An 18,076-nucleotide genomic window follows, 5' to 3' on the forward strand; every position below is an offset into this window, starting at 1 on the left:
GATTGAATTACTTACTCCTTGATTTAGGACTAATTGGTAGATAATTAGTTACCTATTTTAGCTAATCATATTCTATAAATTGGATGTAATACTCATTGAATAAATGATGGAATAAAGTTTTTAATGTTCATATTCTTTCTCTGAATTTCAAGAATATGTACTATATATAATCTTAAAATTGTACATTGTTTATCAAATAATTTGCTTTAAAAATGATCGGAACACATTGTTTTTGTTCAAAGTGTGATTTTCCAACAACAATTAGTTGTTGCGTGAGCAAAATAGACGCCATTGAAAAAAAATCTGTGTCGCACACCGGGATATTCTCTGTCGGAGAGAGATATAATGTTTATATATATAATATACATAGTATTATTTTTATTTTTTATTTTTAGCTAGGGGCGTTTTGGAACTTTTATAAAAAAAATTAGTCAAAATCGTTGATTGGGTGACAATTTACTCAAAAGGTTGACAATATCACAATACAGATTTATATGCCCTTGATTTTGAGTATGGACGTTTTTTTGCACATTTTCTATTTGGACGTGAGTGTTTTTTTGTATTTTACCCTTTTAAAAATTACTACACTCTTGTGATGAGAATACTACACATATCTATCATATTTAACATTAAATAACAACTAAGTTAGCGGGTAGGTTACGAATATGAGACAACTTAATAACTTTTTTATAATTTATGGAATTTTTAAATTTGACTGGAGGTTTTTTATGCACGATTTTAAAGGTACAGAGAAAATTTTAATAATTTTAAACTTGATTTCATTTGTTATTACAGTAGCAAGAATTCTAACATGAAATAACAATTTGAATTGGAAAGTGAAATTCAATACAAAATTTCAGCCCAAATTCAACCTAAGCTTAACAAAAATTCGAAATAAGTTGTGCTTGGGTTGATTAGGCTGGGTTGGGGTTGAAGATTTCATATCTCACTCGAGTCTCCAGCCCGCTTGAGTTGCATAAATAGATGTGCACTAGAGGATTGCTTTTGCAGTGAAGACTGAAGAGGGAGAATTTTGTTTCCAGAGAGAAGGTTACCCTGGATGTGAACAGAGTGAATATACAGTGGGCTGGATATATATACACACAGAGAATGCAAGTAGGACCAAAAATGAATAAAGACAATATGTATAGAATGAGGATTTATCGTCACAAATATTTGGATTAGCGCAATTAGCATGAAATTTGAGTTCTAGTACAATTTAACAACGAAATAAGCTTTGTAGCAGAAAATTCGATGTTAATTGGCATATCATTGTTTTGTTGGTCACGTAGTGACAAGATACAAAGAATAAATTAAAAAAAAAAAAAAAAAAAATTACTATGAACTAATTTCATCAAATAATCCATAACTAGTTAATGTAAAATTTTTACTAGTTATACAATTTTCCGTTACAAAAACAGAGGAAAGAATATAAATGAAATGAAAGAATGTAACTATGTAACTAGTTAATTAGACACTAGTACTACACAAAGAATTTGTAAGAATGTGTCCAGTAGCCGAGTCAGATGACATTCCATTGTAGAATCTCATCTTCTCCGATCACTTCCCAGAATTCCTTTCCTTTCTCCGTCTTCATTTCCATTTCCGTCGACATTTCCCTTTTCCTGGTATTTCCTTCCTGTTTCTGAGTCGACTCTGAGCTCTGCCCCAATGTGTATGTGCTATCAGGAAATGGAAAATTAAGCTTGGCTCTTGGTCCCCGAAAATCAATGGCGGCCTTGTCGTAAGCCCGGGCCGCGTCCTCCGCCGTCTCAAACGTGCCCAGCCAAACCCGAGTGGCCCGCCGCGGATCCCTGATCTCCGCCGCCCATTTCCCCCACGGCCTCTGCCTCACACCTCTGTAATTCTTCTTTTTCTTCTTGATCACTTGGCGAGTAATAGTACTAGTACTGCTCTTCTTGACCACCTCTTCTACAATCGGCGGGAAATTATCACAACCCAAGCAGCCTATGATTTTGCAGGACTGACACGTGTCGGGTTCGGAGAGGCTTAAGATCGTATCGGATTGATCGGTACTGCTGGACATGCATGTAGTGGAACCTGGCGAAGAAGAATTACAATATTCAATTGCCGGGAAGAGTAGGAACTCGTGAGTGGTGGAGGAGGCGCCACCAGCTATGACGTTCTTGAGGGCGGTGACCATAATAGAGAGCTCTTGCTCCGGGGTGAATCGTCGTGGTCGTCGTGGTGGTGGTGCCGGTGATGGGTGGGCGGTCGGAGCTCCGTCGTGCCTGGGTCGCTTTGCTGACTTCTGCATAATAGAGCTGTGGTTGTGAAGTGTGGAGTTTTGGTGGTTGAGTGAGATAGTGAGTGAGAGGTGGAAAATATATATGTTTTGGGGGAGGTCAACGTGGATGTCACGTGCACGCTAAATCCACACGGGGTTGATGTTTTCTGGATTGATTCAAGTTGGTCCGAACTTTCCCAAACTATACAAATCTCATTATCACGTGGGGTTCCTCCCGAGTCCATACGTACAGGATGACGTAGGTCTAGCCATGTAGGTGATGGTTCAGCTTGGAGCTGAGTTGGCAATTGTCAATCAATGAGTGTACTTTCATACGCGGTCTTTTGGACTTTGACGGTTAAGAGACTGTTCCTTTCCATAACAAAAAGTCAATGCGTGGCAAATGTCAAAATTTTCATTTACTTTTTATTTTTTCTTCCTTAATCAATAAAACAAGATTGGTGATTTAACACTATTCATTTTTTTTTTTTTTTTAATTTTTATCTCATAATTAATCTTATACTTTCTTTATACAAAACCTAAGTGGTTTATATAAAAGTGACATCATGCGAATGTATCATTTCAATTGTGTAAGTTTTATGTGAATCAAAAATTCTATTTTTTTGTTAGTAATTTCGTGAATAACACTTTAATAAAAAAATAAAAATCAATTATTATTTCTTCCATCGTTAGTGTTATGAGATGTCTATGTCTACACGAAAAATAAAGTTTGTCTCTAAAATATTTAAAATAATTGAGCAAATAAATTATTATATAGTTCGAACAATTAATTTTGACTAATTACTCCCTAAGCCTCAAATTTTAAATGTCTATTTTTTAGAATTTAACTATTTAAGAGGATGGGTCTTAACATTTTTTTATTATTTGAGTAGGGAATGATTTATCGAATATATCCATAGTGAATTCAGGTGAGGTGATAGTTTTATTTTTATGAGGTGAATGTAAAAATGTTAAATTTATAATATTGTAAAAAAGAATACTTAAAAAAAAATTATGTGAACATTTAATTTGAAAAGGTAGTCATATGTACTATGTAAGTAAAAAACTTAATAGTTCCCACAGCATTGGTAGGGATTTTTAACCTAAGTTTTTAAGATTTGATTTTCGAATTATATTTTTAACTTGAATGGTAGATGTGTTGTGGAATTGTTACGTATACATAATGCATTTAAAAAAAAAAATTGTAAAAACTGAATAAACTACTACTGTAATAATTTATCACTCCTGTGCCCCACCAAAAATAGCACTGCAGAAATCAGACCAAGATCCTGTGTCCAGCCAAAAAATGGAGCTTTTTTTTTTTTTTTTGGTTAAAGGGCCAAAAAATGGAGCTACACAAAATTGTTGAACTAAAGCCGAGAGAGTTGGTGCCTGGTGGTGGGGTCTTTTCTGGCTTTTGTCCCCCACTTTGATGTTCCCTGGACATATATAACATGTGCTCTTTTTTAAAATAGGAAATAAATAAAATGGTGTAGAGCAAATTAAACGTTTCATACGTTTTTAGGTTATGTTTGGCTGTCAAATTTAACAAGAGAGTGTCGTTCTCCAAAAATTGAATAAATTTTATTTGAATGTCCTTTTAACAAATCAAAAGATGTGTCAGTGCACTTCACCCAAATAGTAAAGGTCAAAAACCGTAAGTCAACAGGAGTGAGAAGTGATTGAAGGAAGAAATGGACGATTAGGCAGTGGCACACTGTTTTTATCGGCTGACCTCTTCCAGGTGGACCCATTTACCAATTCAACATTCCACTAAAATATCTTCCAAACAACGAACAGTGAATATGCAAACATATTCAATGAATAAAAAAAAAGAGAGGAGAAAAAACATTCTCCCAACTGAGAAGAACTAGATTGACCGATTCGGACAGGTATATTATTATTATTACTATAATTAATCATATCATCATTCATTCTGGACACAAAAAGATAAATAAATTAAAAATCTTGTTTGACTGTTCATTTTTTCACAGAAGTCTACTCTCGGAGCAACGGATCATCTATTTACTTCAATAATAATAATAATAATAATAATAAAATAGAAGAAGAAGAAGAAGATCATTGAGAATTATACAGCAATAACTAATTATTTTATACAACACAGGGTTATCATGGAGCCCACATACTAAATGGTTTTGTGTCTCTTCCCAATTTAGATGTCGTTTTTAAAGAATAAAAATTTTAAAAAAAATATGTGAAACATACCTTGTCTCTTTGAAAAGTTCCTAATTTCTTTGAAAAATTATACTTAATTATTTGAAGTTTTTTTAAGAACATAAAATACCCAAATAAATCATTAAAAGGAAGGGACCATTACTGTTCCATTCTTTCTTAAATCCTAGTATTAAATTTGGTATTTTTTATAGTTTTTACTTTTCAAATAAGAATCAAACATGGACTTATGAATCATAAAGAAAAAGGGATAATAATCAAACATGGACTTCTGATTCAGAAAAAAAAGAAGAGAAATTTGTGATGGATTACTGTTAGTTGGTTTTAGACACCATGAAATAAATAAATAAAAAAAACTCAAATAAGTATAATTTTTCCAAAATAAATAAAAATAAAGTTCTTTCGGTCGGATTTAGTTTTTCCATTAATTTTGGTCTCATTATCTTTCTTCTTTTTTCTTTTTTCATTCTTGTGATTTTGGTTTCATCCCTTATTTTTTTTAATTGAATTTTTGAAGGAGATAATATATTTTCCTTGGATATGGCCTACAATACTAAAAGGTAGAAAAAAAAATTATTATCACCATTATCATAGATGGAGTTGAAAGACTCATAAAGATTTGATACTTTATCCATGATTCCCGTACTAACAAGATCAATTAGAATGACTCATGAAGATTTGATAGTTCATCCATACTTCCTATACTAACAAGATCAATTATTTTATTCAACTCCACCATGTCTTCATGTGTAAAAATTTTCATAAGTTTTTATTATTAGTTACAAAGATCAATACTAAACCTAAGCAGAGATAGAAAGAGAAATATGAGAGATATTTAATAGAAAGAATTGAAAGAGATGCTAGAAGTGACCCAAAAGGTTAATTGGGGATTCTATAACTAAAAGGGTATTTGTGGTATTTGAAAATAAATAATTATTTATTTATAAAATTAAGGATAGAATTGTTATTTTCTTAAAAAATGTAGTGTAATTGTAGAAAAGTGGAATACAAATATCGCCTCCCATAACTAATTACTAGCATTTTATACAACACATAGTTATCATGGAGCCCACATCCTAGATGGTCCTGTGTCTTTTTTCCTACTCAGAGGAAGATGAAACGTCGAAAACAAAATAGAAATGTAGAAACTTCAGCCCATTTCTAGTGGTAAGAATCAAGCAAATGAAGTCGTCAAAAGCAATCTTCCCATAGCTAACACCACCAATAAGAACTAAAATTTTCAGCTCATAAACCTATAAACAAACTCCTCAAGGGTACGTATGCATATTACAATGTGCAAAAAAATTTGAGCTGAATCTTCCTCCTATTCATCATCCTCTAAATCTGTGGGTGGGTAGAGTGGAGTTAGTAGCTGTTAAATGAAATTAGATAAAGATGATCAAAATATGTTAACAAGAAGAATGAAATAATAATCTAGTTATATGTAATTCATTGTAGGCTCGCGAGCTTTTAACATCCTTATAGTGTACATATAGCTCATATAATCTCGTTTATTGGAAGAGTAAATAAGGACCTCCCGTTGATTGGTCGTTAATGGGGTGATATAAATACTAAAATGTCCTTCCTACAATTAAAAATAAATAAAAATTCAATTAATGTAAAATTATTATTATATCTTTTATTTTTGAGATTTATATACAAAAAGGAAGGGCATTTTGGGAATAAAAGGGTAATTTTAATATTTATTAAGTAATCCGTCTTATGCCAAGCACATGTTCTTCTAATGTGCATTTTTAACGGTAACAGTCGAAAAGTCCTTTATAACATTTTTATATGGGAAATGATATTTCCTCCGACTCAAAAAACCGAAACTTCATCTGATACCAATGTGGCATAGCCAAGGGCGGATTCGGGATTTCTCATTGGGGGTGGGCTAATATTAAACATAAATTTAATAACAAAATTTCTTAATCAAAAAATAAAAAAATAAAATTATAACATAATATAGATAAATATTTGAATTCAAATATTATAAAATATCTATTTAAGTTGTGCTCGACGAGTTTTTAAAGACTCGAATTCGTCAATGATAGATTCCAAGTCAATTTTTCAAACAAGCTCCCGTTCAAGGTTGATAGTCATGTAGTCAGCAAGAAATTCATCTCCAATCCTGCTACGCTCGCTGTTTTAACATGTTTTATGCTTGGGTGGGAGGCTGAAGTAGGCTAATATTATTAATATATTAGGGCTGGGCTAATATTAGTACAGTAAAAAAAAAAAAAAAAAGAAAAAAAAAATTGGGGTGGGCACTCCCTCTGTCAGCCTTTGCATAGCCACGTCATCTCACCAAGTCCACTGGTTTTCTCTCTCACTAAAAATCTATCCTAGTTTGGTAAAGCCAAAAACCCCCTCTTTCTCCTCTTAGTTTTTAGTTTATTCCTTTCTCTCTCTCATAGATTAGTCTTTCGGTTTCTCGATTCTTCTCATATTCTCTCTTTCTCTCTTTGATTTGATTAGGGTTTATATGTGAAATCCAAGAGAAAATCATAATTAAAGAGAAAGGGAACCAACAAGATGAGGAATTTTAATGCTCTATTTTTATGGAATCCACAGCCACAATTATACCCAACGGCATGGCGTGATCAAAAATCGGTATTGAAATATAAGAAGGTCGGTGACATACTGAACTTCGAGCAAGGAGTTTGGCTATGACAAGGAGGAACCGTATGGCGACGCAAGGAGGAAACGCAGTTCCGACGTCGGAATGGCGTAATTGAACGGCGATGAGAACGAACGGCGACAAAGGGCTACTCCGGCGAGCAGCTGGTCTGAACTTACTTGCATGCATCGAGTCTGAACAACGGTCGTAGTGACTATTCTGACAATGAACAGGGACTACTCAACTTCGGTGATGGCCAACGATTACTCATCCTCGGCAACAGCGGTCAGAGAGAATGCCGTTAGCGACCAAACAAACGTCGCGCAATGACAATGAACCAGGCGAGGACAAATGAAGCTCCAACGACTTCGAACGGCGGCGAGGCTGTGATTGTATGATCAATTCTGGCGACCTTTGCAGTTGTTGGCAGCAGACTGAAACCCAAAATCCAATTTCACCATCATCTCTTCGTTCGTTTCATCAGAACAGCTTCATCCCAGCTTTGGCTTCGCCTAATAGATTTATTTTTTGCAGTCGGTCTTTTAGAAAGAGAAAGTAATGGGGATGGGGTGGCATGATTTATGGGGATGCCGTGTTATGCCAAGTATAATTCAAAGGAATTTTAGATGATTTGTGTGGGAAGATGTATCGCGTTTTTTTTTTTAATTCTTTTCAAAGTAAAAAAAAAAAAAGGAATATTATTTGCTCAAAAAATAAACATTTGAAAAACACATAATTCTGGCGCCCCGCTTCTTCCCTTTCCCTTTCCCTTTCCCTTTCTTCCCTTTTGGTTTTCTTATTTCTCTCATTCCCTTTTCGTTTTGTTCCATTATTTCCTTTTAATTTCTTTAATCCAAACCCTAATTCGTCTCTTTTGTTCCATACAAAACATATTGCTTTTGAATTCTTTTTTTATTCAAAACCCTAATTCCTCCCTCCTCTATTTTTTACTTTTTTATTTTCTTTTTTGAATCAAAATCCAGATTGACATAATACTTTCAGAAATTGGTGATTTCTTCAATAAGATTCTCCTCTTCATCAACAGGAAATAAATCTACAATAGATCTGAGGTGGTATCTACAATTAACCTAATTAATGCTTGATGGTTGGTAAGTCTTAATACATGTTATTAATATTGTGCATTTAATAGTATTATTCAAAATACTGAAAAATTTATGTTTTGAACTAAACATTGTAGATTTAGAACTGAATTTATGATTCTTTCATTTTTCATCTGTCATTGTAGTGAATCTAAAATCTTTCATAATTGATTTTTTGAACTGAGTTGGCTTCATTAGGTGCCAATGTGTTATTCAAAAAATTTGGTATTAAATGTATGCGGCAATTATACATTCTAGAGGTTATTATTTGATATTTATGAGAGATAAAACATTGTGAAGTTTAATAAATAGGCATACTGATCACTTTCACCATCAAAAATAGGTATTGACACAGTGCTGAATAACTAATATCACACATAAATTTATGAATTTTTAATTCTTTCATTTGTCATCTGTTAATCTAAATTATGATCTTTTTTAGTTGAAATTGACATCGGTTAGGCATTCTAGTATTTCTGAAATCTTGGATAATTGTAGAGTTTTCTTATATAATCTTCAATAAGCATTATAGTGAATGTAAAATATTGCATAATTGATTGTTTGAACTGAGTTGGCCTTATTAGGTACCAATGTGTTATCCAAAATTTTTGGTATTAAATGTATGCGGCAATTACACATTCCAGAGGTTATTATTTGATATTTATGAGAGAAAAAACACTGTGAAGTTTAATAAATAGGCACATTGATCACCTTCACCATCAAAAATAAGTATTGACACAGCACTAAATAACTAATGTCACACATAAATTTATGAATTTTTAATTCTTTCATTTGTCATCTGTTAATCTAAATTATGATCTTTTTTAGTTGAAATTGACATTGGTTATGCATTCTAGGGTATCAAAAATCTTGGATAATTATAGGGTTTTCTTCTATAATCTTCGATAAGCATTCTAGTGAATGTAAAATCTTGCATAATTGATTGTTTGAATTGAGTTGGCTTCATTAGACACCAATGTGTTATTCAAAAATTTTGGTATTAAATGTATGCGGCAATTACACATTTCAGAGGTTATTATTTGATATTTATAAAAGAGAAAACATTGTGAAGTTTAATAAATAGGCAAAACTTTTTTTTATTTTTTATTTTTTGCTTTGTATAAAGATTTTGCTTCCTAAAAGCTAAGAGAAGTACTTTCAACATCTATGCAAATGAAGACATTGCATAGAATTGGAAGAATCTCTACTGTAATCCCAGTGATTTGACTTTTGAATAATTGTAAAGTTCTATGCTTTCATATTAGCCTTAACTATATTTATGTATTTTGCGCATTTATGATTTTTCAGAATATTCCTAATTATATCCATACTTTTATCTGTGTTTATATATGTGTGTGTGTGTGATGTGAAAGAAAATTAGCATTTTCTTACTTCCTTTTGTTTGGTTACCTATGGGTTATGAACATTGTGATTTTCTTTTAATTTTTTGAAGAAATATCATGGCAGGGGTTATCTGTATATGGACTAGAAAAAAGAAGAGGACTGCGAAAAATGGCGAATCATTAGATCCACTACATGCTATGCTTAATTGTTAGTTGTACAATTGAAGAGTTAAACAGTTTGTTGTGCATAATATTTGAGATTCAAGAAGTTTTTGAAGATGAAGAAGTGGTTAGGAGGTGTGTTGATTATAGCTCTTACTATGATTTTGTTTATTCGATACAGCTACATGGGACGAAACCAGCCACCAAAGCAGTCGGCATATGATTTCTGTAATGGCCATCCAACCAATGATTCGAAGTTAAATACTACTGATAGTGATAATTCCGCTCAAACCATCCAGCCAATGATTCTAAGTTAAATACTACATTAAGGGTTTTTTTCCCATAAGATTCACAATTTATAATGCGAGAAAATATATTTATTATAATTAGTGTTAATGCATCCAAGTCCAAATGGAAATAGATAAACACTGATAAATCGCAATTTTAGGAAATGTGTATGAATTTATTTAAGGTATGCCATACGAAGGGAAATATCTTTATAGGAGACGGTTTTTTAGTAGGACATAGGAAAAGATCATGGAGGGTATGACATGGTGCATGGTGGACAGAGATAGTAATGACAATGGGGACACTATCCTAGACTTTAGTGGGCTATGATCTTGTGATAGTGATACATATTTTTTGGCTAAAAGAAATTTATGTTTTATATCCTTTAAAATTGGATCAAATGGGTCAGTTAGAATTTTGTTTTAAATAGAAGAACTGATAAACTAATGTGACAAGATTTTTAGGTTACACTAGATTAGAGTATATATACATACAAACACACCTTTGTATGCTTATGATATCCATAAAAAATCTGATTAAATGAAATTAAACATAGACAATGCTACAAGGGACTCACTTATAATCTTGTTGCAAATTTAGACATTTTCCCTAAAATCTTGCTTTATGGTTTTGTTGCTCTCTGCTCTCTGGATCAAATGGGTCAGTTAGAATTTTGTTTTAAATGGAAGAACTGATAAACTAATGTGACAAGATTTTAAGGTTCCACCAGATTAGAGTATATATACATACAAACACACCTTTGTATGCTTATGATATCCATAAAAAATCTGAATAAATTTGATTAAATAAAATTAAACATAGATAATGCTACAAGGGATAATCTAATTTGGTTGGTAATAGTATAACCACAAACTTAAACACAATCTCCATCTTTCATGTCCTCCCCATAGTTCAAAGAGACATAAAAAAAAATGGCATTATTTTAACTTTAACATGCCTTGATCTTAGTTGAAACAAACCTACAAAGGACATTGTTTTAATTTTGACAAAAGGAGAGGGCTGGGGTGGCAATTTAAAAGGAAAAATAAAATAAAAATTATGTTTTATGCACAACAATACTCTCACCCAAATCCATTTCTATTGAAGCTCCATCATCTGCCATACCTTTGTAAATACAATTATTGGATTACGCTCACACACACACACACACACACACACACACAAAAGACTGTAACTCTATGAATGATTTTAATCACCTCAACCACCTTAGTATTCTTGATTAATCTGAGTATTTAAAAATTAACAACAATGTGAGAGTTCTATTACTGCTGATAGAATTCCTCTCAAGAATAAATAATGAATTATGTTTAAAATATTGTCAAGCAGAACTAAATAATCTAACCAAAATAATTATAGTCAATATCATCGACATTCTCATGTAAATAATACAACTCACCACTTTAACAACCCAATTCGTAACATTCTTAGGAGATCAAATCTGATTAAATTTGATTAAATGAAATTAAACATAGACAATGCTACTAGAGATTCACCTATAATCCTGTTGCAAATTTGGACTTTTTCCCTAAAATCTTGCTTTATGGTTTTGTTGTTCTCTGTTCGAAACCCTTGCTTGAATTTAGGGTTTGTGGGTTGCTGAAGTTGATACAGCAAACAAAGATTTCAACAACACTTGTTGCGAAATTGAACATTTTTTTTCCCTAAAGCTTCCAATTTCAAGGTTTTGTCACCCCTTGAGTTTAGGATTCTTTGGACGGTAAAAAAGGGCTTTTTGTGAGTTTAGGGTTCTTTGGACAGCAGAAGAGGGATTTTTGTTTTGTTTGATGAGTTTAGCCTTTTGTTTTGTTTAGGGATTGTGTTGATGACTCATCATCAATTGTTATTTCTTTTTCTTTTTTTAATAAAAAGTTCTTTCCGTTAAAGATAACGGAAAAAACCATTTCTATTGTTAAAATGGACCCTACCTCTTATATTATAATTACAAAATACGTGGCCAAAGCAACGCCTCAAGAATGTAGACTACAGGGGACCGCATGGTTATAAACAACAGAGGATTTGCGCCCGTGTTTTAGATACGTAGTAGCCCTTCATTGTATTATTATCCTTGTAATTGCTGTTTTGACAACTACGATAATATAGATGCTAGATATGTCCAGAAAAAAACTCCTATTCTGATGGGATAAATGAGAGCAGAGTCCTTCCCCTCTCTATGTTCTGAAGTGGGTTCTAATGATAAAGTAAAGTTAATTTAATAATGTTAGTGTCAAAATAATGATTTGTTCTAATTTGCACAAATTGAAAAAAATAGAATTTTTTTTCCCATTTTTAACAATAGAAGGGTAATTACACTTTTTGTATATTATGAGAGAGTTTTTTACATTTAATCCTATTTAAAATAATCAATTTATTTTTCTACAATAAAAATAAAAATAAGATTGATTTGTGGTTCAATTGAACATTCTAATTTTAAAATTCATTCAAAACCTTGATCAAAGCTTGATAAATGTGTTTTATAATAAGTACAACATAGTATTTAAGGACTAATGAGTTGGTGGTGGAACTCAATAATGAATGGTGCCACCACCTCCACCTCATAAATCTTCTTAAGTACATGTCAGGCAACTTAAGTCCATTAAAATAAAGGGTTAAGTGTAAAAAATTTCATGAATTATGGAGAAACTTGCAACTAACTTCCTAAATTATAAAAGATACAAAAAAACTCTTTAAACTATGCATAAAAATTACAGATCACCCCACTCGGCCAAGGTCCTGTAACAATTAGCCATTAAATTTGGTTCATTTTTTTTAAAAGACCATACTGCCCTTATAAATATGAAAGGACAAGAGTGCCCTTAAATTTCCAACCTTTGCCTCCAATATCCAAACATGGCTTTAACCGGCTGGGTTGGTCACCGGAGAATATATACAGGTTGTGAGCTCGCGTTCTGTCAAAACTAATCTTTACTGGGTCATACTAGCTTGGAGCTCGCTGCTGGGTCAGTCAAAACTCACCGGAGCGGGATGAATGGAGGTCGCTGCTGGTCAGTCAAAACTCACCGGAGCGGGAAGAACGGCGGTGCTTGCGGCGGTTTTGAAATCAACAGGTATGAGCGTAGAGAGAGGGAACGAGCGATCATCAGACGGCCTTAATTGCCCTTCGCCTCAGCCACGAACACCGACGATGGTGAAGAGGATGTCGGTGCTTGACGGGCAGCAACAATAGAAAACGTGATTAAGAACGGCGGTGGAGCAAGGGAAGATCAGTACCGAACTGGGTTTGCCATTTTTAGGTTCAGCGAGCGGTGAGGATTGGTGGTGAGCACGGATTCTCGATTCGAAGTTGTTCATGTGGAGGTCTCGGTATGAGGAAAATTCTCCACGTTGATGGTGGTGGTGAGCTGGCCGCCGGGCGATTCCAGTCATCCTCTCTGTCTCCGGTAACTCCCCTTCTCTCAACATCTATGAATGGTCATCGTCTTCTTCTATGTTTTCATGTGTCAATGGGTTGAAATTTTTGGGATTTTCTGAAATTAGGGTTCTAAAGAATTAGGGATTTGGCCTTCCCTTCTTTACTCTGTCTCCTATGCAACTCTAAAGAATTAGGGATTTGACTCCAATTCATCCATCCATTAACAGCTGGCTCATCAATTTTTTTTTTATTAGTAATTGGAGATCATCCTCTTATTCTCCAAACTCACGCTAATCATTAGCAGGAGTAATGGTGACTGATTTCCCAAATCCATCACGTTTATGCCCACTCATAAGTCTCATAAGCAACCTTCAACAAATAGTGGCCCAGCCATATTAACATCACTCACAACTTGCTTTACATAAACGACGACTTCATTCTCTGCAACTTTAAGAGGCGAAACAACATATTTTTTCTTCGGATCAATCCCTCGAGAATTACCGTCTGGTGTTGTAATCTTGTTCACAGCTTATATACAACACACTCTCTCTGCCGCAAGTCTGTACCATCACCGCCGATTCACCAAGGGACAATTTTTTAATAATTCAACTCAATCCAATACAGAAGAACACCCATTTTCTCTCTCTACATATATGTACACGAATGAATATACAAATAAACTAAGTAGATATTCTGGGTTTGATTGGGTTGTATTAATTGGGATGTATATACCTATAAATCAAAAGGGTATTTTGTGTATTCTGGGTTTGAATCACACCTTCTCGCTTGCCATCATCGTCGCTGCCGTCCTCGTGTTCGCCAGTAAGAAATTGTCGCTGGGAATGTCGGGAGAAGCCGAATCAGACGACGTCGTAAAACCTGCAGCAATTTAAGTCAACATTAAATTTGCCACGTCAGCAATTTAAGTCAACATTATTTTAAACTGCGTCGTTTTTTAATAAGGGCAAATTTGCCTTTTTCTTTTTTTTCGGTAACCTGAGTGGGCAAATTGTAAAAAAATAAAAGTTCAGTTTCTTTGCATGATAGTCGCATGATACACGTCCTAACCTTCTGGACTATTCCTTTCGAATATTCCATCTACCCTTAAATGACGAAAGTGTGACTATAAGGAATAAATAATGAATATAGAAACCGAGCATAATAAAAATTTTTGAGATTCCAAATTATTTTCCAAAAAGAAAAGTATACATTACCTAGAATAGTGAACGCTTGAATAAATTTGATCCCCCCAACCTCTCTCACATCAGTCATCTCTCTCTTCGTTGATTTCTCTCTCACTCTCTGTACAACTTTTCGTTCGTTTCTCGCTCTAGATTCATGGGTAATAACAGTAATACTATTTCTCTAATTAACTGATCTCGTCATTGCTTCTCTATTTACATCTATAATAATTTTTGTGGGTTTTTGATTTGTTTTACAGGTTCTGATAAGAAGATCAAGATCGGAATCAACGGTACTTGTTTTTTTTTGTTCAATCTTAGTTTGCTATTTTATTATTTTATTTTTTATTTTTTATTTTTTTTCTTAAAATAGGTTTGGTTGATTCTTGTTTTTAGTAATGATATTGATCTTGATCAGTAGTTGTATGCGTTGACTGATTTGATTGATTTCTTCTTAAATCCACTGTTAGGTTTTGGAAGGATCGGTCGTCTGGTTGCTAGAGTTGCTCTCCAGAGAGACGATGTTGAACTTGTCGCCGTTAATGATCCCTTCATCACCACTGATTACATGGTACCATAATTTGTTTTTTTTCTCTCTCTCTCTCTCTCTATACACACACCTATATGTTTGTGTGTATGTATGAGCATTTACTTAAAGTGTGATATTGTGACTGCGATATGTGTAGACATACATGTTCAAGTATGACAGTGTTCATGGCCAATGGAAACACCATGAGCTCAAGGTAAAGGACGATAAGACCCTTCTCTTCGGTGAGAAGCCCGTCGCTGTTTTCGGCGTCAGGTATTGATCCCTTTTTTTCTTTTTCTTTTCCCCATTTGTGATATTAAAATCGGAGTATTCAGAACATGAATTTGAGAGAATTTATAATTTTATACAAATTGTGCATGATTCTTCAGAAACCCTGAAGAAATCCCCTGGGCACAAACGGGTGCGGAGTTTGTTGTGGAGTCTACTGGAGTGTTCACTGACAAGGATAAGGCTGCTGCCCACTTGAAGGTTTGCTATGATCTCCTTTCTGTTTGTTGATTTCACTGTTAGATATATAATAGATCTCTGTATACTAGCAATTATATTGTTGAATTTATTGCTACATGTAATGAGTATTGACCATTAATTGGCTTTCATATGATTTTAATATAAAACCCCTTTTTACTTTTTACCAAATGGAGAACATTTCTGTTTTAATGGTGATTGGGGTCTTCAGTGTAGTCAATTTTTGATATATATTGATAAGAATGGAATTGAATTTTGACCAATGGTGTATTACATATGTCCAATGGTATAATCCGGGGAGGCCCGGTGTGGCAGTGTTTGTGAGAACTTACTTGATCAAAAATGAATTGTTGAACTTTGAAGGTTATATTCTTGCATGGTAGTGATTGAGTTGGAGTGTTTGTTATAATCAGGGTGGTGCCAAGAAGGTTGTTATTTCAGCCCCAAGCAAGGATGCTCCCATGTTTGTTGTCGGCGTCAATGAGAAGGAGTACAAACCTGAACTCAACATTGTCTCCAATGCTAGCTGCACTACCAACTGCCTTGCCCCCCTTGCCAAGGTATATTCTTAAAGATGTTCTTTATATTTATTTATAAGAAGGTTTATGTATAATTGTAAAACAAGTACATGGTTTTTCTAATTTTATTTCTATCTTGGAAAATTTCAGGTTATTAATGATAGATTTGGCATTGTTGAAGGTCTCATGACCACAGTTCACTCCATCACTGGTGGGGGGTGTTTTTGCTTGTATGATTAGTTGTATTGTTAATTTAAGATTGGAGTTACAAATTGGTATTAATTCTTCTTCTTTGATATGTTATTCAGCCACTCAGAAGACCGTTGATGGGCCATCGAGCAAAGACTGGAGGGGTGGAAGAGCTGCTTCCTTCAACATTATTCCTAGCAGCACTGGAGCTGCCAAGGTAATTTTTATTCGGGAATAAACACCACCAGATTGTATTTGATAAATCATGTACTTGTTTTTAGTTGGAAGATTGTTTCTTCAATAGTGACTTTTGTATTTGGTTTGGCATCTGTGATGTGAATTGACTTAAAATGATTTAATTTTATAACATAGGCTGTTGGGAAAGTGCTGCCAGCACTGAACGGTAAATTGACCGGAATGGCTTTCCGAGTTCCAACTGTGGATGTTTCAGTTGTGGATCTCACTGTAAGGCTCGAGAAGAAGGCCACCTATGAGCAGATTAAATCTGCCATCAAGTAAGTCTTGTCGAGCTTAATTGTTTGTGCAAAGGATGAAATTGATTCCACCCTTGATAGATAATTTAAGGAATGTTACTAATTCTTTGTTTTGTTTCTTAATTTTCCCCAGGGAGGAATCAGAGGGCAAGCTCAAGGGAATTTTGGGGTACACTGAAGATGATGTGGTATCCACTGACTTCGTCGGTGATAGCAGGTAAACTATTGTTAATTCTTTGGGTTTCCTACTAATTGCACGAAGTGTGTGAAATTAAATTAACGTGAGCATTTGATTAATGGAAATACAGATCAAGCATCTTTGATGCCAAGGCCGGGATTGCTTTGAACGAAAACTTCGTCAAGCTTGTCTCTTGGTATGACAACGAATGGGGTTACAGGTACATTTTAATTCTTGTATTTCATGTATTAATAATTAAACTTCACATTCTTGATCTTTTTGTTGAAATATGATTTTGTTGATTGATACAATGGTAGTATATTCTAACATAACTGTTTTCTTGTTGGCAGTTCACGTGTGATCGACTTGATTGTCCACATGGCTTCTGTTGCCTGATCTGATGCTTCTCAAGGAATGACCCACACCTTTTCTTTTTTTAGCAAGTTCAGTCTAAGGTCTAATGTTGCTGGTGGTTCTGTTTTGCATGTTTAGTCGGCATGATGCTGATATATACTCTAATATGAGTTAAGAATTCTTTTTTCGCTATTGAACAATTCCCAATCTCTCATAAATTTGCGCATTAGTTTTTTTATTTGATGTCCGTGATTGTGTTTTGGATAGAAAGAAAAATCTATGGTTTTGTCTTTATATCTCCACTATAGTTAGATGTCTGTGTGGATGATCAATACAAATCACGAAATGACCCAAGACCTTTTCTCTCTCTCTTTTTCCTGTTAAAATTCACTAGTCTCTCAGAAATTGTTGTTTCATGTTTGAGATATTTTTTTTAAAGATTCACCAATGTTTTGGATTAAAAAAAATCATGGGTCCAGTGGGCATTTTTTTTTTTTTTTTAAATCTGTTTCTGCTAGTAGCAGTCGGATGAGTGCAAAACAGTTTCACAACCAAAAAAAAAAAGGGTACAATATTGCCTATATTACAATGGGTTTTGATATATAAATTTGACATAAATCATTAACTTCACACCACAATGATACAAGTTTATATCAAAACCCATTATGAATAACAAATTCCAGAATTACTTCACCCCACAGTTTACATATTCAACGAATTATAAAAATAAAAAATAAAAAAAGGAGAAAAATCATTCTCACAGCTGAGACAGGTATATTATTATTATTATAATTAATCATAT

General features: G+C 33.8%; 2 protein-coding genes across 2 annotated transcripts; one reads left to right on the forward strand and one right to left on the reverse strand.

Annotated features, from left to right (window-relative positions):
* Window positions 1-1,229: 1,229 nt before the first annotated feature.
* Window positions 1,230-7,250, reverse strand: LOC132295776 (uncharacterized). The gene is made up of 2 exons (XM_059794061.1): window positions 7,086-7,250; window positions 1,230-2,389 (listed from the first exon to the last, which is right to left on the reverse strand). The coding sequence occupies exons 1-2, from the start codon at window positions 7,248-7,250 to the stop codon at window positions 1,523-1,525; spliced, it is 1,032 nt and encodes a 343-aa protein (XP_059650044.1). The 3' UTR covers window positions 1,230-1,522.
* Window positions 7,251-14,498: 7,248 nt separating this feature from the next.
* Window positions 14,499-17,474, forward strand: LOC132294080 (glyceraldehyde-3-phosphate dehydrogenase, cytosolic). Its single transcript, XM_059791807.1, has 12 exons — window positions 14,499-14,687; window positions 14,787-14,819; window positions 14,997-15,097; window positions 15,213-15,328; window positions 15,445-15,544; window positions 15,955-16,101; window positions 16,210-16,270; window positions 16,368-16,465; window positions 16,621-16,763; window positions 16,876-16,959; window positions 17,051-17,140; window positions 17,271-17,474. The coding sequence occupies exons 1-12, from the start codon at window positions 14,684-14,686 to the stop codon at window positions 17,314-17,316; spliced, it is 1,023 nt and encodes a 340-aa protein (XP_059647790.1). The 5' UTR covers window positions 14,499-14,683; the 3' UTR covers window positions 17,317-17,474.
* Window positions 17,475-18,076: the final 602 nt, after the last annotated feature.

The sequence above is a fragment of the Cornus florida genome, unplaced genomic scaffold (genome assembly GCF_030987335.1).
Source record: "Cornus florida cultivar Cherokee Brave unplaced genomic scaffold, ASM3098733v1 CherokeeBrave_3.0.0_Hap2_Chr02, whole genome shotgun sequence".
In the NCBI taxonomy this organism is placed as follows: domain Eukaryota; kingdom Viridiplantae; phylum Streptophyta; class Magnoliopsida; order Cornales; family Cornaceae; genus Cornus; species Cornus florida.